Source organism: Mastacembelus armatus, chromosome 21, assembly GCF_900324485.2.
Source record: "Mastacembelus armatus chromosome 21, fMasArm1.2, whole genome shotgun sequence".
NCBI lineage: Eukaryota > Metazoa > Chordata > Actinopteri > Synbranchiformes > Mastacembelidae > Mastacembelus > Mastacembelus armatus.
This window is the reverse complement of record NC_046653.1, coordinates 7,266,179-7,283,307: the sequence shown is the minus strand read 5'-3', so window position 1 is coordinate 7,283,307 and position 17,129 is coordinate 7,266,179. Positions and strand designations below refer to the sequence as shown.

Genomic DNA, 17,129 nt, shown 5'->3' with positions numbered 1-17,129 from the left:
GTGGAGACACAAATTATGATACACATTACATCCCGTGCAGTATACAAGTATAGTATTCATTCTACTTATATACTCATACGTCACATTTCCCTGTTAAGGGTAAAACGCTAAAAGGCTGTTTAGATTAGGTTTCTACCTTTGATTATACCACCAGCCACTGGCCATGTGTATATAGGACAAAAAAATATATATATTTCTTCAAATCTGTCATTGTTACAACTGATGCACAGCAATACAATCTTATCACTGCAGCATGTCCTCCACAGAGACCACCCAACAACAAGCTGAGACAAATTAAAAAAAAAAAAAAAAAAAAAAATGTGTTGGCACAGTTCACTGCCCCTTTGTAGGAACCAATTACTGAATAATAAACATGTGCACCCCACCAGGACATAGGCCATTCAAAGCAAAAATACATCTGAGCACAGTTAACCCTATGACAAAAAGTACTCTCAGAGTTGGTTGTATATGCCTGATTTTAATGATCTCCAGGTTATAATAAAAAGGACAGCAGAGATAAGAAGCGCAGAGATACAATAAACTGAGAGGAGCAGGGAGGACAAATTACGATAGACTGAGTTAAACTTTTCTTGTCTTTTGCTGGAAGAAGTTATGTGGACCTGGTATTTGAAATGTGAATATCGTTTCCTTCTCCTGAACATATGGATACTGTACATCTAGTACGGTGATAAAACGCAGAATCTCTCTCTTCCGCTTTCTTAAATTCAGATGAGCTTCATGGCATGAAGAAACTGATTTGTTATCAATACATATGAAAATCAGTGATCTGATTGTGATCTGTCACAGTGTCTCTTTTACCCTCTATACCATGAAAGAACCCTCCGCAGGATGAGGGTTTCGTTGGATCCTGCCATGAAAACACAAATTAAAGAAAGGGAAGCTTTGAGAGTGTTTGAACATGCAATGTCTTGCTGTGAGGACCAGGTTCTCAAATTTCAAAAATAATGACCTAATTACTGAAAAATCTATACATTTATCTGTTGAAAGAGATTTTCTGACCTGTGTTGTCTAGCTGTATTTCTTAAGTTGCTACAGTGAGCCGAGACTGGAAAAATCTTCTGCTGATTCTAATGAGAGATGGCAGTGGACTGACACTCCGCTGGCTGCAATTGATTAGTTCTTGAAGATACAGAAGGGGATTAAACTTGCAGAAATAAGGCCATATTGTACTTTATATATTCACCTCAACTCTTATGATTGTCATGCATCAATGCATGACTGCCTTATTATAATGTGTTGAAATTTTTTCATCTCACTCGTGCACTGGAAGTGCTTTGTTTACCAAGTGTACACAGAGGAAGATCAATTGAAACAAGGGAAAATCTACAGCCTAAAACTCCAACAGAACAACATAGTAACCCACGGGTGAGGGCATGGGTGTTAAATAAGAGTTTCAAATGATTGAAAACAACACTTTCTCTTGTGCAAGATGTCCAGATGTTGAAAATATCATACAATTGCATTAAAATAAAGGTTATAATTTACAAAACTTAAATGAAATCTAGCTCAATTTTAACAAACGGCTAGACAATTTTCTGGCCTGTGCTTGGTCATGACATTAAAAGCCTGATATTGTGGTTATAACTTTCTGAGAGATATTAGGTATACTTTTTTATATAAATATTAGTTGTGCATTGATAGTTGATGCTGGAGCAACTATGGGGAAAAACATAAAGGAAGAATTTAGTGTGTGTATTCAAGAAAACAAAATAAAATGTTGACATTTTGAAATGCTGTATCTAGGTTTTCTATATCAAGCTCATCAAAATAAAAAGTTATTTATTAGAATACACGAGATGTTTATAAGTCTTGTTCAGTTTACTACTGCTCCAGATAAATGCACAAACACACGCACACATACACAGACCACTTAAAATGAATTGACATTGCTGTAAATTACATGTCAGTTACCTGTCAAATACTGTTATAATTATAGTTACTGGTGGAAGCATCTCATTAGTTGGTATGTCAAGTGCATGGTCTGACTTTATTTAAACGCCTGACTGTTCCACACTAATGCTGACATTAATAATCATCACAGTCCCTGATGACAAATATTTCATTTGGTCCTCTCATCATACAAAGTCACATATATTCTTGGCTTTCAGAGTCACAAAGTATTAATTACAAGCAAAGCATTTTCCCCTTGACCCTATATTCTTATTCAGGCTCATCCAAGTGGCACGATGATGTTATTTCAGGGGTCCAATTCTTTATCAGTGAAATCTTTGAAATGATGTTGCCACAGTCTGGGGTTCACAGTCATTAATGTCTTTATAAACAAAAGCCAAAACCCCCAAGCAAACAAGAGCATGTATATTCCGCTACCATTTTTAATATTTGTCCACAAAATGAACCTGTAGCCACTCAATTCCTACGTCATCCTACTTTGTGATAAACAGATTTTGAAAATCTTGTAACAAATGTTTCAAAGGTTTCGTGGAATGTTAGATACAGTATGTTAGTCACTTTATAGCAATTTAAAGGTGCAATCAACAAAACTCATTAAGGTTTATTGTTCTGCTTCACAGTCTGATGAGGGATAACAGAACACAAAAGCTGAACCTTTAAAAGAGTTCACATATTTCTCGTCGAAATGTTTGATCATTTTGTTGGTTTACACCAACCAGATTACTAATATTTCAACTTCACGGCTTAAAAAGTGATTTAATTTCTTTGAAATCTCAGTAATAGTAAAAGGAAGTGGGTGCACTTACACTTTCTGCATAAATAGACCAATGTATCTGTTTTCTTCTGTTTCAGCTCAACTTTATCCTGTTTGTGAACATTGTGAGAGTATTGGCCACTAAAATTCGAGAGACAAATGCAGGGAGATACGACACAAGGAAACAGTACAGGTTTGTACTGAAATAACTATGTGTAACACTATGTATCCTGTCTCTCATTTCACTTATATACAGTATAGGCAAAACAGTAACAGTGCATTTTGTTTTGTTTTGTAGGAAACATAACCACTGGCTGAAATGCATTCAGCAGCAACATTTTTCTAGCAGACAGGTTGCTGCACAATATGTAATTCATGTTTACTCACATATTCACACGCTCACACATGCACACACATAAACTGTTCTAACATTTTCACATCTGCAATTACCACTATTATTCTTCCTGCTGGTTCTGACATCAGCGTGTCAGATAAAAACATTTTAATTATAGGGCATTATAAAGAAGAGTACGATATTGAATGCTGAAAGCGAGGTTGTTTTGTGTAGATGAACAGACTGTTAAAAAAAGATGATAGTGATCAGGTGCATTAGACTGGAAGCTGGAAGATGATTGTAAGCTAAAGCCAACCCATTTTACACATGCAAAAAGCAAAATAAAACACATGGGAGGCAAGTGAAGTAATGCAATTTGTCTGAAGACGAAGGCAAGGACAAAAGTGAATTTGACATATGAATGAATGAAAATAAACGCCAAAGATACAGTACGTTAACTAAATGTGAACGTATTCAATGCGTTCCTAGTAAACGCAAAGAAAAGACAAATTATGTTTCGTAGCAAAACGTAAATGAGAATGCAGTTTAGTTGTATAGGAACGTAATTTCTAGGAGACAGGGTTGCAGCAGTATGATATCTGCTGTATACTGCTGTGCCCCTCAGGGCACACTGCAACTCTCATCCTGATAGTAACGTTATGCTGTATGGAAAAACATGCACACATCAAAAAATGTGTTAACATTCTTTTCCACCCCAGCCTATCTTCTAAGAAACATGAATGCAACGACTGTGTAATTATTTTTTCCATGATAGAGCTGAGAAATGGATCGCAGCAGTTGTCATGGCTCATTCTGAAGTAACTTAAGTTTGTTGGTTAATGTTACAGATTTCAGGAAAATAACTGGACCCACAGGAAACAAAGCAACACCAATTATTACAGGTCCAGCAGAAATACGGCCTCCGTGGTATTACTTTTGTTCTCTCAGTTGTTGCCATCTTTAAAAAGCACAAACTAAAATAAATACAGTTTTCAGTTTGTGAACGATTGTTGCTGTGGGTACCTTCTCTTCCAGGGCTCACTATAAAAACTAAGTGGTAACACTGAAAGGAACCACCTACTCTACCTTTTAAGGGACTGCAGATATGTAGTAATGTAGGTGCATGTAAATCGGGCAGCTGGGACAAGATAAACTAAACCAGCCTGCATTTCCAATGAAAATCTCTTAGAGATGCAGCATGATAGTCTACAACGCTTATATTGTTAGAACAATAATGAGAATTTGTTTTATTCCCATCTGTTTATTTTGACATCCAGGAATTGCATATAACTGTGGAGTAAAGCTCACAAAGCAGTATAAAGTGCTCTATAGGGTTATACAGAATTATGCAGAAAGGACCTCAGATAGAAATATTCAAAGTGTTTCTCTATGAGGAAACAATCCCTGGAGAAAAGGTTTGTGAAACAAATTCAAACATCTGTCACTTGTTGTTTTAGATGTGTAGCTTGGCTTAGTGGATTCTGAAGTCAGCAAAATATTTAACAGCTGTTATACGCTTTGGGAAACACAGGCCCAGAGCTAGTTTGCATGATTTATAGTGTAGATTTCCACTTGGTATACTGGAACAATAAACTGGAAAAAAAGGTTCTGCCCTTCAGTGCTGCAGTCTGGAAGCTATGCAGCTGAGGAGACTGAGAAAATTCTCTTAAAATGAATAAGGATATCCTGATACTACCTTAAAGTTAGTAAACTTATAGAGTCTTTTTTTTTACCTGATTGGTATTTCCTGAGCACGAACCTAAACCAGATTTTTGTTTTACGTCAGCTGTCACACACATGTTGTAAACGGAGAGTACAGTTTGCAGCCTGATGCAGCAAAAATGTCTGTGGTGTGGAAATTTTTTAAATTAGAAAAGAAAAACTGTCCAGTAGCCAGTTGTACTGCCTGCAATGTCAGCATTTCACAAGGCAGTAGTAGTAGCATGTTCAATGCTACTGTAAGTGGAAGTACGCTACGTGGAAGTGAGTCATTTACATATATAGTATAGTTTCTTTACTAGGTTAATTGTTAAAAAAATACAATGCTGCACTAAGTGGAAATGTCATAAGAGCCATATAAATGATTTTTAGTTGGTTTACTCCTGTGTGTGAACTGTGCAGACTTTTTTTTTTTTTTAGTACAATACAAGTTTCAGTATTGTCAGATACAGAATATCAAATGACTCAGATCAGGAACAGGGGCACTGTGGACCTTAATCTGGACATCCCTAAAATTTAATATTTGTCTCAGGTTTCAAATCAGTCACATGAAGATGGCTAAGTTGTTCCATGATATGTCATGTTTGCAGGTCTTAATGAAACTGCACAATTCCCAACTTGGCTTTTGGCTACAACTTTAATGTACATTTTATTGTATTGTATGTAAAATAAATAAAGACACCCCCTACTATTGTACAGCCTTCAACAACTTACTATTAGCAATTACTACTTTCTAATAACAATATTATTATCAAATACAAACCTCTAAAGCAGTTGTGCTATACTCTGTATGTATCTGGATTTATACGATGTATATGTGTGTGTGTGTGTGTGTGTGTGTGCCTAAAGGAAACTGGCAAAGTCAACACTTGTGTTAGTGCTGGTGTTTGGGATCCACTACATCATCTTTGTTGGCATGCCTCATACATTTGAAGGATCAAGCTGGGAGGTCCGCATGTACTGTGAGCTGTTCTTCAATTCATTTCAGGTACCTTCTGAACTCTTTCTAATTATGCAATAAGATCCTAAAACTGAATTCACCGTTTCATTTTGTCTGTAGTGGCCGAGTCACATATAATTTAACTCTCCACTCACCACCATTAACACACACACATACAGTACATTCAGAAAGTATTCAGACCCCTTCACTTTTTTCAGTTTTGTTATGTTGCAGCCTGATACTATAATTGTAAATTATAAATTATTTTTTCCTTATTAACCTACACTTGGTGCCACATAATGACAAAGTGAAAACAGAATTTTAGGAATACTTGTAAATTTATTAAAAAAGGAAAAACTAAAATATCACATTTACAGAAGTATTCAGACACTTTGCAACAACACGTGAAAATTAGCTCAGGTGCCTCCCATTTCTCTTGATCTTTGCTATGTTTCTATAGCTTGATTTGAGTTCACCTGTGGTAAATGAAATTGATTGGACATGATTTGGAAAGGCACACACCTGTCTGTAGAAGGCCTCACAGCTGGCAATGCATATCTGAGCAAAAACCAAGCCATGAGGTCAAAGGATCTGGCTGCAGAGATCAGAAACAGGATTGTTGATACACAGAGCTGGAGAGCTACAAAAAAATTTCTGCTGCACTGAAGGTTCCCAGAAGCACATTGGCCTCCATAATAGTCAAATGAAAGAAGTTTGGCACAATCAGGACTCCTCCAAGAGCTAGTCGCCTGGTCAAACTGAACAATTGTGGGATAGCAGCATTAGTAAGAGAGGTGACCAAAAACCTGATGGTCACTCTGACTGAGATCCTGCGTGGAGATCGGACAAAGTTGCAGAAGGACAACCATCACTGCAGTCCTCTACTGATCTGGGCTTTATGGCAGAGTTGCTAGACAGAAGCCTTTGCTCAGTGCAAAACACTTGAAAGCTGTTGGGGTTTGCAAAACAGCATCCAAAGGACTCTCAGCTCTCACCTTCCAACATGACAGCGACTGTAAGCACACAGTCAAGACAACACAGGAGTGGCTTAGGGACAATTCTGTGAATGTCCTGGAGTGGTCCAGCCGGAGCCTTGACTTGAAGCCTGTTGAACATCTCTGGAGAAACCTGATCATGGCTATCGAGAGGATTTGCAAAGACGAATGGCAGAAAATGCCCCAGTCCAGGTGTGCAAAGCTTGTTGCATCATACTCAAAAAGAATCAGGGATGTAATTGCTAGGGATGGGTATTGTTAAAGACGTTACAATACAATACATACCTCAATACATACAATATGTACCTTGATACAGTGTGGTACAATATGATATGATACAATACCGATATGATAATGATATATAACTGTTTGCTATCTTCTTTCTTCTTTTCCTTTCGGCTGCTCCCTTCAGGGGTCGCCACAGTGAATCATCTGCCTCCATTTAACCCTATCTTCTGTATCCTCCACACCCACACCAACTATCCTCATGTCCTCCTTCACTACATCCATGAACCTCCTCTTTGGTCTTCCTCTAGGCCTCCTTCCTGGCAGCTCTAACCTCAGCATCCTTTTACCAATGTATTCACTGTCCCTCCTCTGAACATGTCCAAACCATCTCAATCTGGCTTCCCTGGCTTTTTCTCCAAAACATCTAACATGAGCTGTCCCTCTGATGTCCTCATTCCTGATCCTATCCATCCTCGTCACTCCCAGAGAGAACCTCAACATCTTCAGCTCTGCTACCTCCAGCTCTGCCTTCTGTCTTTTTCTCAGTGCCACTGTCTCTAAACCAGACAACATTGCTGGTCTCACCACTGTCTTGTACATCTTTCCTTTCATTCTTCTTTCCTCCACCCGTTCCAACCTGCTTGCACACGTCTCTTCACTTCTTTTCCACACTCTCCGTTGCTCTGGACTGTTGACCCTAGGTACTTAAAATCCTCCACCTTGTTCACCTCTACTCCCTGTGACCTCACCGTTCTATTTGAGTCTCTCTCATTTACACACATGTAATCTGTTTTACTGAGGCTAACCTTCATTCCTTTCCTTTCCAGAGCAAACCTCCACCTCTGTAGATTTTCCTCCACCTGCTCCCTGCTCTCACTACAGATGACCATGTAATCTGCAAACATCATGGTCCACGCAGATTCCAGTCTAACCTCATCTGTCAGCCTGTCCATCACTACAGCAAACAAGAAGGGGCTCAAAGCTGATCCTTGGTGCAGTCCCACCTCCAACTTGAACTCCTCTGTCACCCCTACAGCACACCTCACCACTGTCTTACAGCTCTCATACATGTCCTGCACCACTCAGACATACCTCTCTGCCACTCCAGACTTCCTCATACAAAACCACAGCTCCTCTCTCGGCACCCTGTCATACGCTTTTTCCAAATCTACAAAGACACAATGCAGCTCCTTCTGGCCTTCTCTGTGCTTCTCCATCAGCATTCTCAAAGCAAATATTGCACCTGTGGTTCTCTTGGCATGAAACCATACTGCTGCTGACAAATGCTCACTTCTGACCTCAGCCCAGCCTCCTCTACTCTTTCCCATAACTTCATTGTGTGACTCATCAGCTTTATTCCTCTGTAGTTTCCACAACTCTGCACTTCTCCCTTGTTCTTAAAGATGGGCACCAGTACACTTCTCCTCCATTCCTCAGGCATCCTCTCACTCTCCAAGATCTTGTTAAGTAGCCCAGTCAAAAACTCTACTGCCACCTCTCCTAAACACTTCCATACCTCCACAGGTATGTCGTCAGGACTAACTGCCTTTCCACTCTTCATCCTCTTCAACGCCTTCCTCACTTCATCCTCACTGATCTTTGCTACTTCCTGCTCCACAGCAGTCACCTCTTCTACTTTGTGCTCTCTGACATTTTCCTCATTCATGAACTCTTCAAAGTATTCCTTCCATCTTTCCATCACACTTGTGGCACCTGTCAACACATTTCCATCCCTGTCCTTAATCACCCTAACCTGCTGCACATCTTTCCCATCTCTCTGCCTCGCCAACCTGTACAAATCCACCTCTCCCTCCTTAGTGTCCGACCTATCATACAACTCCTCATATGGCCTTTGTTTGGCCTTTGCCACCTCTACCTTCACTTTAAGCTGTATCTCCTTGTACTCCTGTCTGTTCTCTTCTGTCCTCTCAGTGTCCCACTTCTTCTTAGGTAACCTTTTCCTCTTAACACACTCCTGAACTTCCTCATTCCATCACCAAGTCTTCTTATCTGCTTTCCTCTTTCCAGATGACACACCAAGTACCCTCCTACCTGTCTCCCTGATCACTTTAGCTGTAGCTGTCCAGTCATCTGGAAGAACCTCCTGACCTCCCAGAGCCTGTTTCAGCTCCTCCCTGAAAGCCACACAACACTCTTCCTTTTTCAACTTCCACCACTTGGTCCTCTGCTCTGCCCTTGTCCTCTTCATCTTCCTCACCACCAGAGTCATCCTACACACCACCATCCTATGATGTCTGGCTACACTCTCCCCTGCCACTACTTTGCAGTCACTGATCTCTTTCAGGTTGTAATGTCTGCACAAGATGTAAATAACTTGTGTGCTCCTTCCTCCACTTTTATATGTCACCCTATGCTCCTCCCTTTTCTGGAAAAATGTGTTCACTACAGCCATTTCTATCCTTTTTGCGAAGTCTACCACCATCTGTCCTTCTGCATTCCTGTCCTGCATACCAAACTTACCCATCACTTCCTTGTCACCTCCGTTTCCCTTACCAACATGTCCCTTGAAGTCTGCCCCAATCACCACTCTCTCACCACTAGGGATACCCTGAATCACCTCATCCATCACCCTCCAGAATTTCTCCTTCTCTTCTAACTCACATCCTACCTGTGGGGCATAACCACTGACAACATTCAACATCACACCTTCAACTTCCAGCTTCAGACTCATCACCCTATCTGACACTCTCTTCACTTCCAGAACATTCCTAGCAAAATCCTCCTTCAGGATAACTCCTACTCCATTCCTCTTTCCATCCACACCATGATAAATCAGCTTGAACCCTGCTTCTAGTCTATAGGCCTTGCTACCTTTCCACCTGGTCTCCTGATCACACATATCATCATATCAGCCAACTCTCTAGTTTTTCCGACAAAGTCCCTACATTCAAAGTCTCTACTCTAAGTCCTGCACTCCTGCCCTCCCTCTTTTCTCTTTGCCTACTAATACGCCTTCCTCCTCTCCTTCTTCGACCAACAGTAGTCCAATTTCCACTGGCACCCTGTAGGTCAACAGCACCAGTGGCAGTCGTTGTTAATCTAGGCCGCGACCGATCCGGGATGGAAGTCATATTTGTGATTCGCATTTTTGATTTGGCTTAAATTTTACGTCGGACACCCTTCCTGACACAACCTTCTGCATTTACCCGGACTTGGGACCGGCACATGAAAACACTGGATTGTGCCCCCTTGTGGTTGCATTATATAATTGCTTGCTATAATGAAACAACAATAAACACCCCCTTCATGAAATTGCGACTAAACAGAGTAGCAGCTGCAGTGGGAGCCTCATCTCATTGCGCTGCAGAACTGAGAGGTTGAGGAGATCCTTTGTCCCCACAGCCATTAGACTTTTTAAACCTAACTGTTGATATTGTATATAGTGAAATTTCTGTGTAAAGTAAATATAAGAGCTGCTGGACAATCTGAATTTCCCCCATGGGGGATGAATAACGTATCTATCTGTCTAATATCATATATTGCAATACTCCATTGTATTATTAATACTCCAGTACTCAAAATTTTAAAATGGTGCTGAAAATACAACTTGCTGTGCTTCGCTGACATAATCTAATAATACGCAGGTACATCACATTATATTGGTAACTGAGTTGACAAACTATTTTCCATCCATCCATCTTATTCCGCTTATCCGGGAGAGTAGCCTATGCAGTGATGCCCAGACTTCCTTTTCCCTGGACACTTCTTCACTTCACTTCACTTCACTTCTTCACTCCCGGGGCCTTCTCCCGGTGGGACATTGACAGCTCCTTCTTCACCACAACAAACTGGTCTGTCAATCTCACGCTCCATCCTTCCCTCACTGGTGAACAAGATCCCAAGATCCTTAAACTCCTCCACCTGGGGCAGGGTCTCTCCCCTGACCTGGAAATGGCAGGCCACCCTTTTCCAGTTGAAGACCATGGCCTTGGGCCTGGAGGTGCTGAGTCTCATCCCCACCGCTTCGCACTCGGTTGCAAACTACCCCAGTGCACAGTGAAGGACAACAGGACAACATCATCTGCAAAAAGCAGAGAAGAAATCCTGTGGTCCACAAACTGGACTCCCTCCGGCCCCTGGCTGCGCCTAGAAATTCTGTCCATAAAAATAGTGAACGGACCCAGTGACAAAGGATACTGCCGGCAATGCAAACCAAGCTTCTGCTCCTGTTGTACAGACACCGGATAGCCCTTTACAAAGAACCCCGGACCCCATACTCCCAGAGCACCTCCCACAGAATATCGCAAGGGACACGATCCCTTCTCCAAGTCCACAAAACACATATGAATTGGTTGGGCAAATTCCCACGTACCCTCGAGCACCCTGAAGAGGGTATAGAGCTGGTCCAGTATTCCATGACTGGGACGAAAACTGCATTGGTTCTCCGGGATCCGAGGTTCTACCATCGGCCAGATCCTCCTCTCCAGCACCCTGGCATAGACCTTCCCAGGGAGGCTGAGGAGTGTGATCTAGGGCTGCACCAAATACTCAAGTCGACGAATTTGATTACAAAAAATCATTGAGACAAATTATTTGTCTCGGGTCTTCGTTTAATCAGTTGTGTTGTTAGACCTACTCCCCCTAGGGCTCATTGTTCCAGACGGACCATAATCACTGTCACGCAATGCATTTCTGTATCAAAAGTTGGCACTATGGCAGCTAGTGGTGGGCGATACTGCAAGCTTTGGTGTCGATCCGATACCAAGTAAATACTGGGCCACGGTGTTGGTGTGTGACTGCTTCACTCTACAAGACCAGCATACAGGCACAAGCATGCCACTTACACACAGGTACTTACTTAGAGATGCAGACAGACAAGATAGTTAGGTTGCCTCTTTGAAAAAACGGCAGCAGTGCATACGGGAGTAAAAATTCAACCAAAGTATCCATATTTTTTCGGGGTATCGACTGATATCAATACTAGCGTTGGTATCGATATTATCGATATTAGGATCGATCCCCCCACCCCTAATGGCAGAGAGCGAAACCGTCTGTAAAAGGCAGAAAATGTCCAAAGTCTGGGACATTTCAAACTGACAACATGGTGCAATGTGTGTATTGTAAAGTAGAACTGCCGAACCACAACAGCACTTCATCAATGCTTCACCATCTGAACAGAAAACATCCGGTTGTCCGACATAAGGTGACACCATTTTAAGGTAACACAATAGTTTACACAATAGTATTATTGACACGGAGTGTGGGTGGCCTGAGGTGTTGGGCCGGGAAGCTGGGCGGCAGCGTGTCGAGAGATTTTTTAAAAATACTTTAAAAAGTACAAGTACACAAAAACCTACTCAATTACAGTAATGTGGGTAAATGTAATTCGTTACTTTCCACCCCTGTGAGAAGAAGGTGTTGGTGTTGTGACTTCTTCTCCACTTGAAAAATATGTTCTTATTATAAAACTGTTAGGATGAACTTTCCTGGAGACCGTTCTTTCCAGAATACACTGTGGGAACTATGGGCACTTGCACATAGAATCAGAACAACACACATACATTTACACACAACTTCCCAGCTTCCTGTAATCCATCACGTTTACGAAGACACTGTGTCTCCCAACTTCTTATCTTAGCGTGAAACAGGAACATGGAGTAAAGCAGGTCAGGACAGAACCAGCCAATTATACTCCCTGTCTTTTCTCTTTCAACAGGCAGAATTGGTATTGTACTCAGATAAGAATGATGTTTGATATATTTGTTCCTACTTGCCTCCCACTGTGATTAATGCTCACACATTATGTCTCTCATATATCTCTTTATTTCAGGGTTTCTTTGTGTCCATTATCTATTGCTACTGTAATGGAGAGGTGAGTGGATAGGTCTTTTACAAATGACATGCATCACAGAAAAAAAACAGCAAAAAACAAGTGAGCAATAATTATTTAAAACACACTTTACTTTAGTTTTAAATTAAAATAACCACGAAAAGGGTTTAATTATTCCAGGGGACACATAATCAAATCACTCTTTCTCTCTCCTTTTGTGATCTTCACTGTATCCTGCTGAGCACTCATTTCACCCTCAAAGCACTTTTGGAGTGACTTCAATTCAAACAATTTAAAATGAAAGGACCCATGTATGTGAAAGGCTCTCAGAATTAAAAACTCTAAAGGAATGAGTGGCTCTCAACTTCCAGCTGTGTTGCAGTTCATTCCAGTAGCAGGGTGCATCATGGTACCAGAAACTAATTTTCTCAACTTCAGAGTTGATATGAGGCCAGACCTGTTAATCTTGGCTGTTGAAAAAATAAAAATTCTGGGACTCATGACTGAGTAAGAGAGATGCAGTCATCAAATAATCCAAAACTATTTGTTTATTAAAAAAGTCCGAATTGCTGGTCATGATAAAATTCAGGCAGATATGTGGAGATCTAACATTAAGAAGACAGAAGTTCCCATTCCCACTGCAATAAAGAGTTTTTGGACATTTTGAAATTCTTTTCATTTATTTTGCTTTTCTGTTTTGCCACTTTTTTGATAATTTTGATCAGTTAGGTTTTCAGTTGAGTAATCAATCCATGCTTTCAGCAGTGGGAATGGAAGAAGTAGTGTTAATTGTAATACAATTACTTTCTGGCAGTGATCCTAACAGGGGTGAAGTTAGTGATTGAATTAAATCAGCATCTTCAGGGCTCCCATGAACAGAAACAAGGCTCTTAAATGTAGTGGCAGAAAATGGCATGAAATTAGGCTCATTTTCACTTTGTTCTCAATATTATATTATTATTATTATTCTTAATATTTATATCATTTGATCTTCCCATCACCACAGGTCCAGACTGAAATAAAGAAAACATGGACACATTGGAACATGGCCTTTGAATGGGAAAGCCCAGTGGTTTGTGGCCGCTACCGTTATGGCTCCGTTGTTGTCGGCCTCAACAACAACAGCACCAGCAGTCAGTCCCACCTGGCTGGGGGTGGGGCCTCCACACGATCAATCATGCTTGTTTCAAGCCGCGCACATCAGAGCACAGGTCCCCCTGTGATCAGCATGCATGCCACCCTCCCAGGATATGTGATCAGTAACTCAGACCCATCTATACCTGAAGAACCTGAGGACAGTGGCCCCAAGAAAGTGGATGATATCTCACTGAAGGAAAATCTGCCTGTTATAAGTACCAGTGCAACAGGTGAGGATGAGGAGGAAACACTGTAGCAGGTGTCTAATGTTGAAAGAATTTTAGAGACTGATGAACAAGTTTGCAGGTGGAGCTGTACCAACTCATTATAGCGTCCTATAATTCAAACTCTAAAGAGGGAACAAAGGTCAAACAAAAGGTTGTACTGTGTTGTATGTATCAGAAACAGAAAAATCTCTTGAACCACATTTTGGAAATTATTTTCTCAGGGAGGGCAACACCATAGTGCCCTCTATTGTCCAGCAGCCACTGGAGTTCATTCAATAGGTATGAAAATATATCATTACACATACAGTAACTGTGGTGGTCTGACACCAAGCATTTCTATATTGATTGTATACTGATTGTATATAACATACTACCATGCCTGAGGATGGTGATAAACCAGAATAGGTCACTAGACAGTGTGTCATTCAGTCATTTCAATGTTTCAGTTTCACAATGTTTCATTTCAGTCAAGCCTCCTGCATTTTATGCAGAATCCTGCATTTTGTGAAGAGACACTAGTTACCTACAGCTGTATCCAGAATAATTTGGGGGATTTTAACCCAAAACTAAAATGGAGATATTGCTCATTGTTTAGGGAAAGCGCTGATGTGCATGTGTGCACAGACAACTTTGACATCTTTGTCAACACTGCTGACATTTGTGACTTCACTGTTTTTATGGTACATCAAAAGTGCCATTAAGACAAAATTATGGTTTTTATATTGTTGACAATCAACTGTTTTGGTGAAGGGCTATATATAGTAGCTGCTTAAGGGTTTTATGTTTGCTTTGTGCATGCGTGTTTGTCAGTGCACTGGGTGTAGATCTTGTCATGAAAACAGAATCTTTATTGTGTTTGTATATTATGTGTATCTCCTGCTTCAAATGAGCTTAACAAATTAATTGAAAGGATTTGTTTTAATTTTATCTGAGCGTCAAATGCATTGAGATGTTTTTCTCTGTGACATTTGTCGTTTTTTCCCTTGTCACCCTTCCCTGTTAACTGTTAATAAATGTTTTCAGCAATCATCTGTTGAGCTGCTCTTTGATACCCTAGCTGTGGATGTGCTAGACAAATAGTTTTTATGATTTGCCTGAAATAACAACTACCAGACACAGCAGTGTATCATAAACCGTCCATCCATCCATCCATTATCTATACCTGCATATTCCTTACCCAGGGTTAATGTACAAATTTATAGCGTGTTGAATTTAATTAATTTACAATAAGTGGTATTAATTGCAATTCTCCTAAAACAACAATAAAAGTACTGTTGATAATAAGCTACAGTAACTATCAGGACAAAATAAAAATGCTTGATACAGGATACATTGGACATGTTTGTGTATGCTGTAGCTTCCCAGCAGATCAATTCAGCATGGTCTGCAGGTATGAATGTGTGTAGTTGTCATTAGAAGACTCTGACGGGTCTGGGCTGATGTTTAAAGGAAGGAGTGATCCCCTCAGTTTTTCCTTTCCTCACAATGTTTTCAAAGTTAGTGCCAGTAGTGAACCATTTCTATACTAAGTGCAAGGTGTTTTCTTGGAGCTTTTATTTTTAGATTTATAAAACTTTTGAGCATGTATACATGTGTAATTTTTACGCTGGCACTCTGCACAGGCCTTTTAATGCAATGTACCCTGTGTACATACAGAGGGAGCAAATTAAAAGAAAGAAATCTGAATAGTAGCACCATACACTGAGGGGCTCTGTTACATTGTGGGGGGCACTTTGCTGACATAGTGTGGATCCATTTACTCCTTTAGAGTTTTAGGGCCCCCATGCATTGAACTCAAGGGCTCACTGAGTGGTTTGATCAGTATAAAAATGATCCAATGTTAAATGAGTAAATATATATTTTGGAGGAAGGGTCTTCTTCTCTCCAGCAGAGAGAATGCCTTTTTCTTTGTCAAGCGAATTAAAAAGTAAATGTGCGAAATATTTTGCACATTTAAAAATGAATTCTGGAGCATGCCAAAAATGCATTTAATCACTTAACTTAAGTGTTTTCTGTAAGATATGGAAGTTCTTTTGGACTCTTTATTCAATTTGCAGTTAATTTTACAATTTGGAATTCAATATGCAAAGTGGCAATTCAACACATAATTCACTTTGAATTATTTTTGGATACATTTTTAAATAACAGCTAAATTAATTGCATGTCATATTGTCGTGGGAGTTTGGGCTCTTTATTCAATTGGCAGTGAAACACTATCTCTAGTGGATTGGAGTCAGCGCCCTCATGGTGTCAAAATTCACATTTTGCCTGCATGTGTTATGGACCCACCCCTATCCTGTCTGTGATAGGATGGCTATAAGCTTGACCAATCAAAGCAACAAATTCCAGAGCCGTGAGAAATGTTAATCTTTCAGCCTTTGTTTAAAGGAAGTAACACTATGGCGAAGTCAGCAGCAGCAGCTCTTTACAAATAGTGAATAAGTAAGACTCTAGGTAGGTTCAAAAATTTATTTACAGAGCAGAACCTTTTCACGTGATGTTTGCAGATAATTTCTTTCAGGAAATGGTTGCAAGATGTGAGGGATTCACTGACAGACTGCTTTGAGTGCACAGACTGGGATGTACTACTGGAGGAGCAGGAAATGGAGATGAACAGAATGTCATGTTTGAGTCAACATCATCGCTAACTACATTAATTTCTGTAGAGATACAGTACTTCCAGTTAGGACTGTATGGTGCTATCCTAACAATAAACCATGGATCACCAGTGACATGAAGGACCTCTTGAACCAGAAGAAGAGGGCATTCCAGGACAGGGCTAAGGTGAAGCTGAGGAGTATACAAAAGGACACAAGAGGTGAGCTAAGGTGGAGTACACGCAGAAGTTGGAAATACAGTTGGAAAACAATAATACGGGGTGTGTGTGGAGGGGGGTAAGGACCATCACTGGCTACAAACTGAAGAACTCTTAGTCGTTGGAAGGTGATGTGGATAGAGCCAATACCATCAACCAATATTACATCTGGTTTGACAATATATCTACTTTCACCTCCACCTCCTCACTACACTTCACCCTCTATGACTGCTCCCTCCATCTCTGCAGCTCCTCCC

At 40.5% G+C, this 17,129-nt stretch overlaps 1 protein-coding gene across 1 annotated transcript in view; it reads left to right on the top strand.

Moving 5' to 3' along the window:
- Window positions 1-14,086, top strand: part of pth2ra (parathyroid hormone 2 receptor a) — a 44,366-nt gene extending 30,280 nt beyond the window's left edge. The window contains exons 10-13 of the mRNA XM_026295774.1: window positions 2,785-2,879; window positions 5,589-5,727; window positions 12,694-12,735; window positions 13,700-14,086. Coding sequence (XP_026151559.1) covers window positions 2,785-2,879; window positions 5,589-5,727; window positions 12,694-12,735; window positions 13,700-14,086 — 663 coding nt within the window. The remainder of the gene's footprint in view (window positions 1-2,784; window positions 2,880-5,588; window positions 5,728-12,693; window positions 12,736-13,699) is intronic.
- The last annotated feature ends 3,043 nt before the right edge of the window (window positions 14,087-17,129 follow it).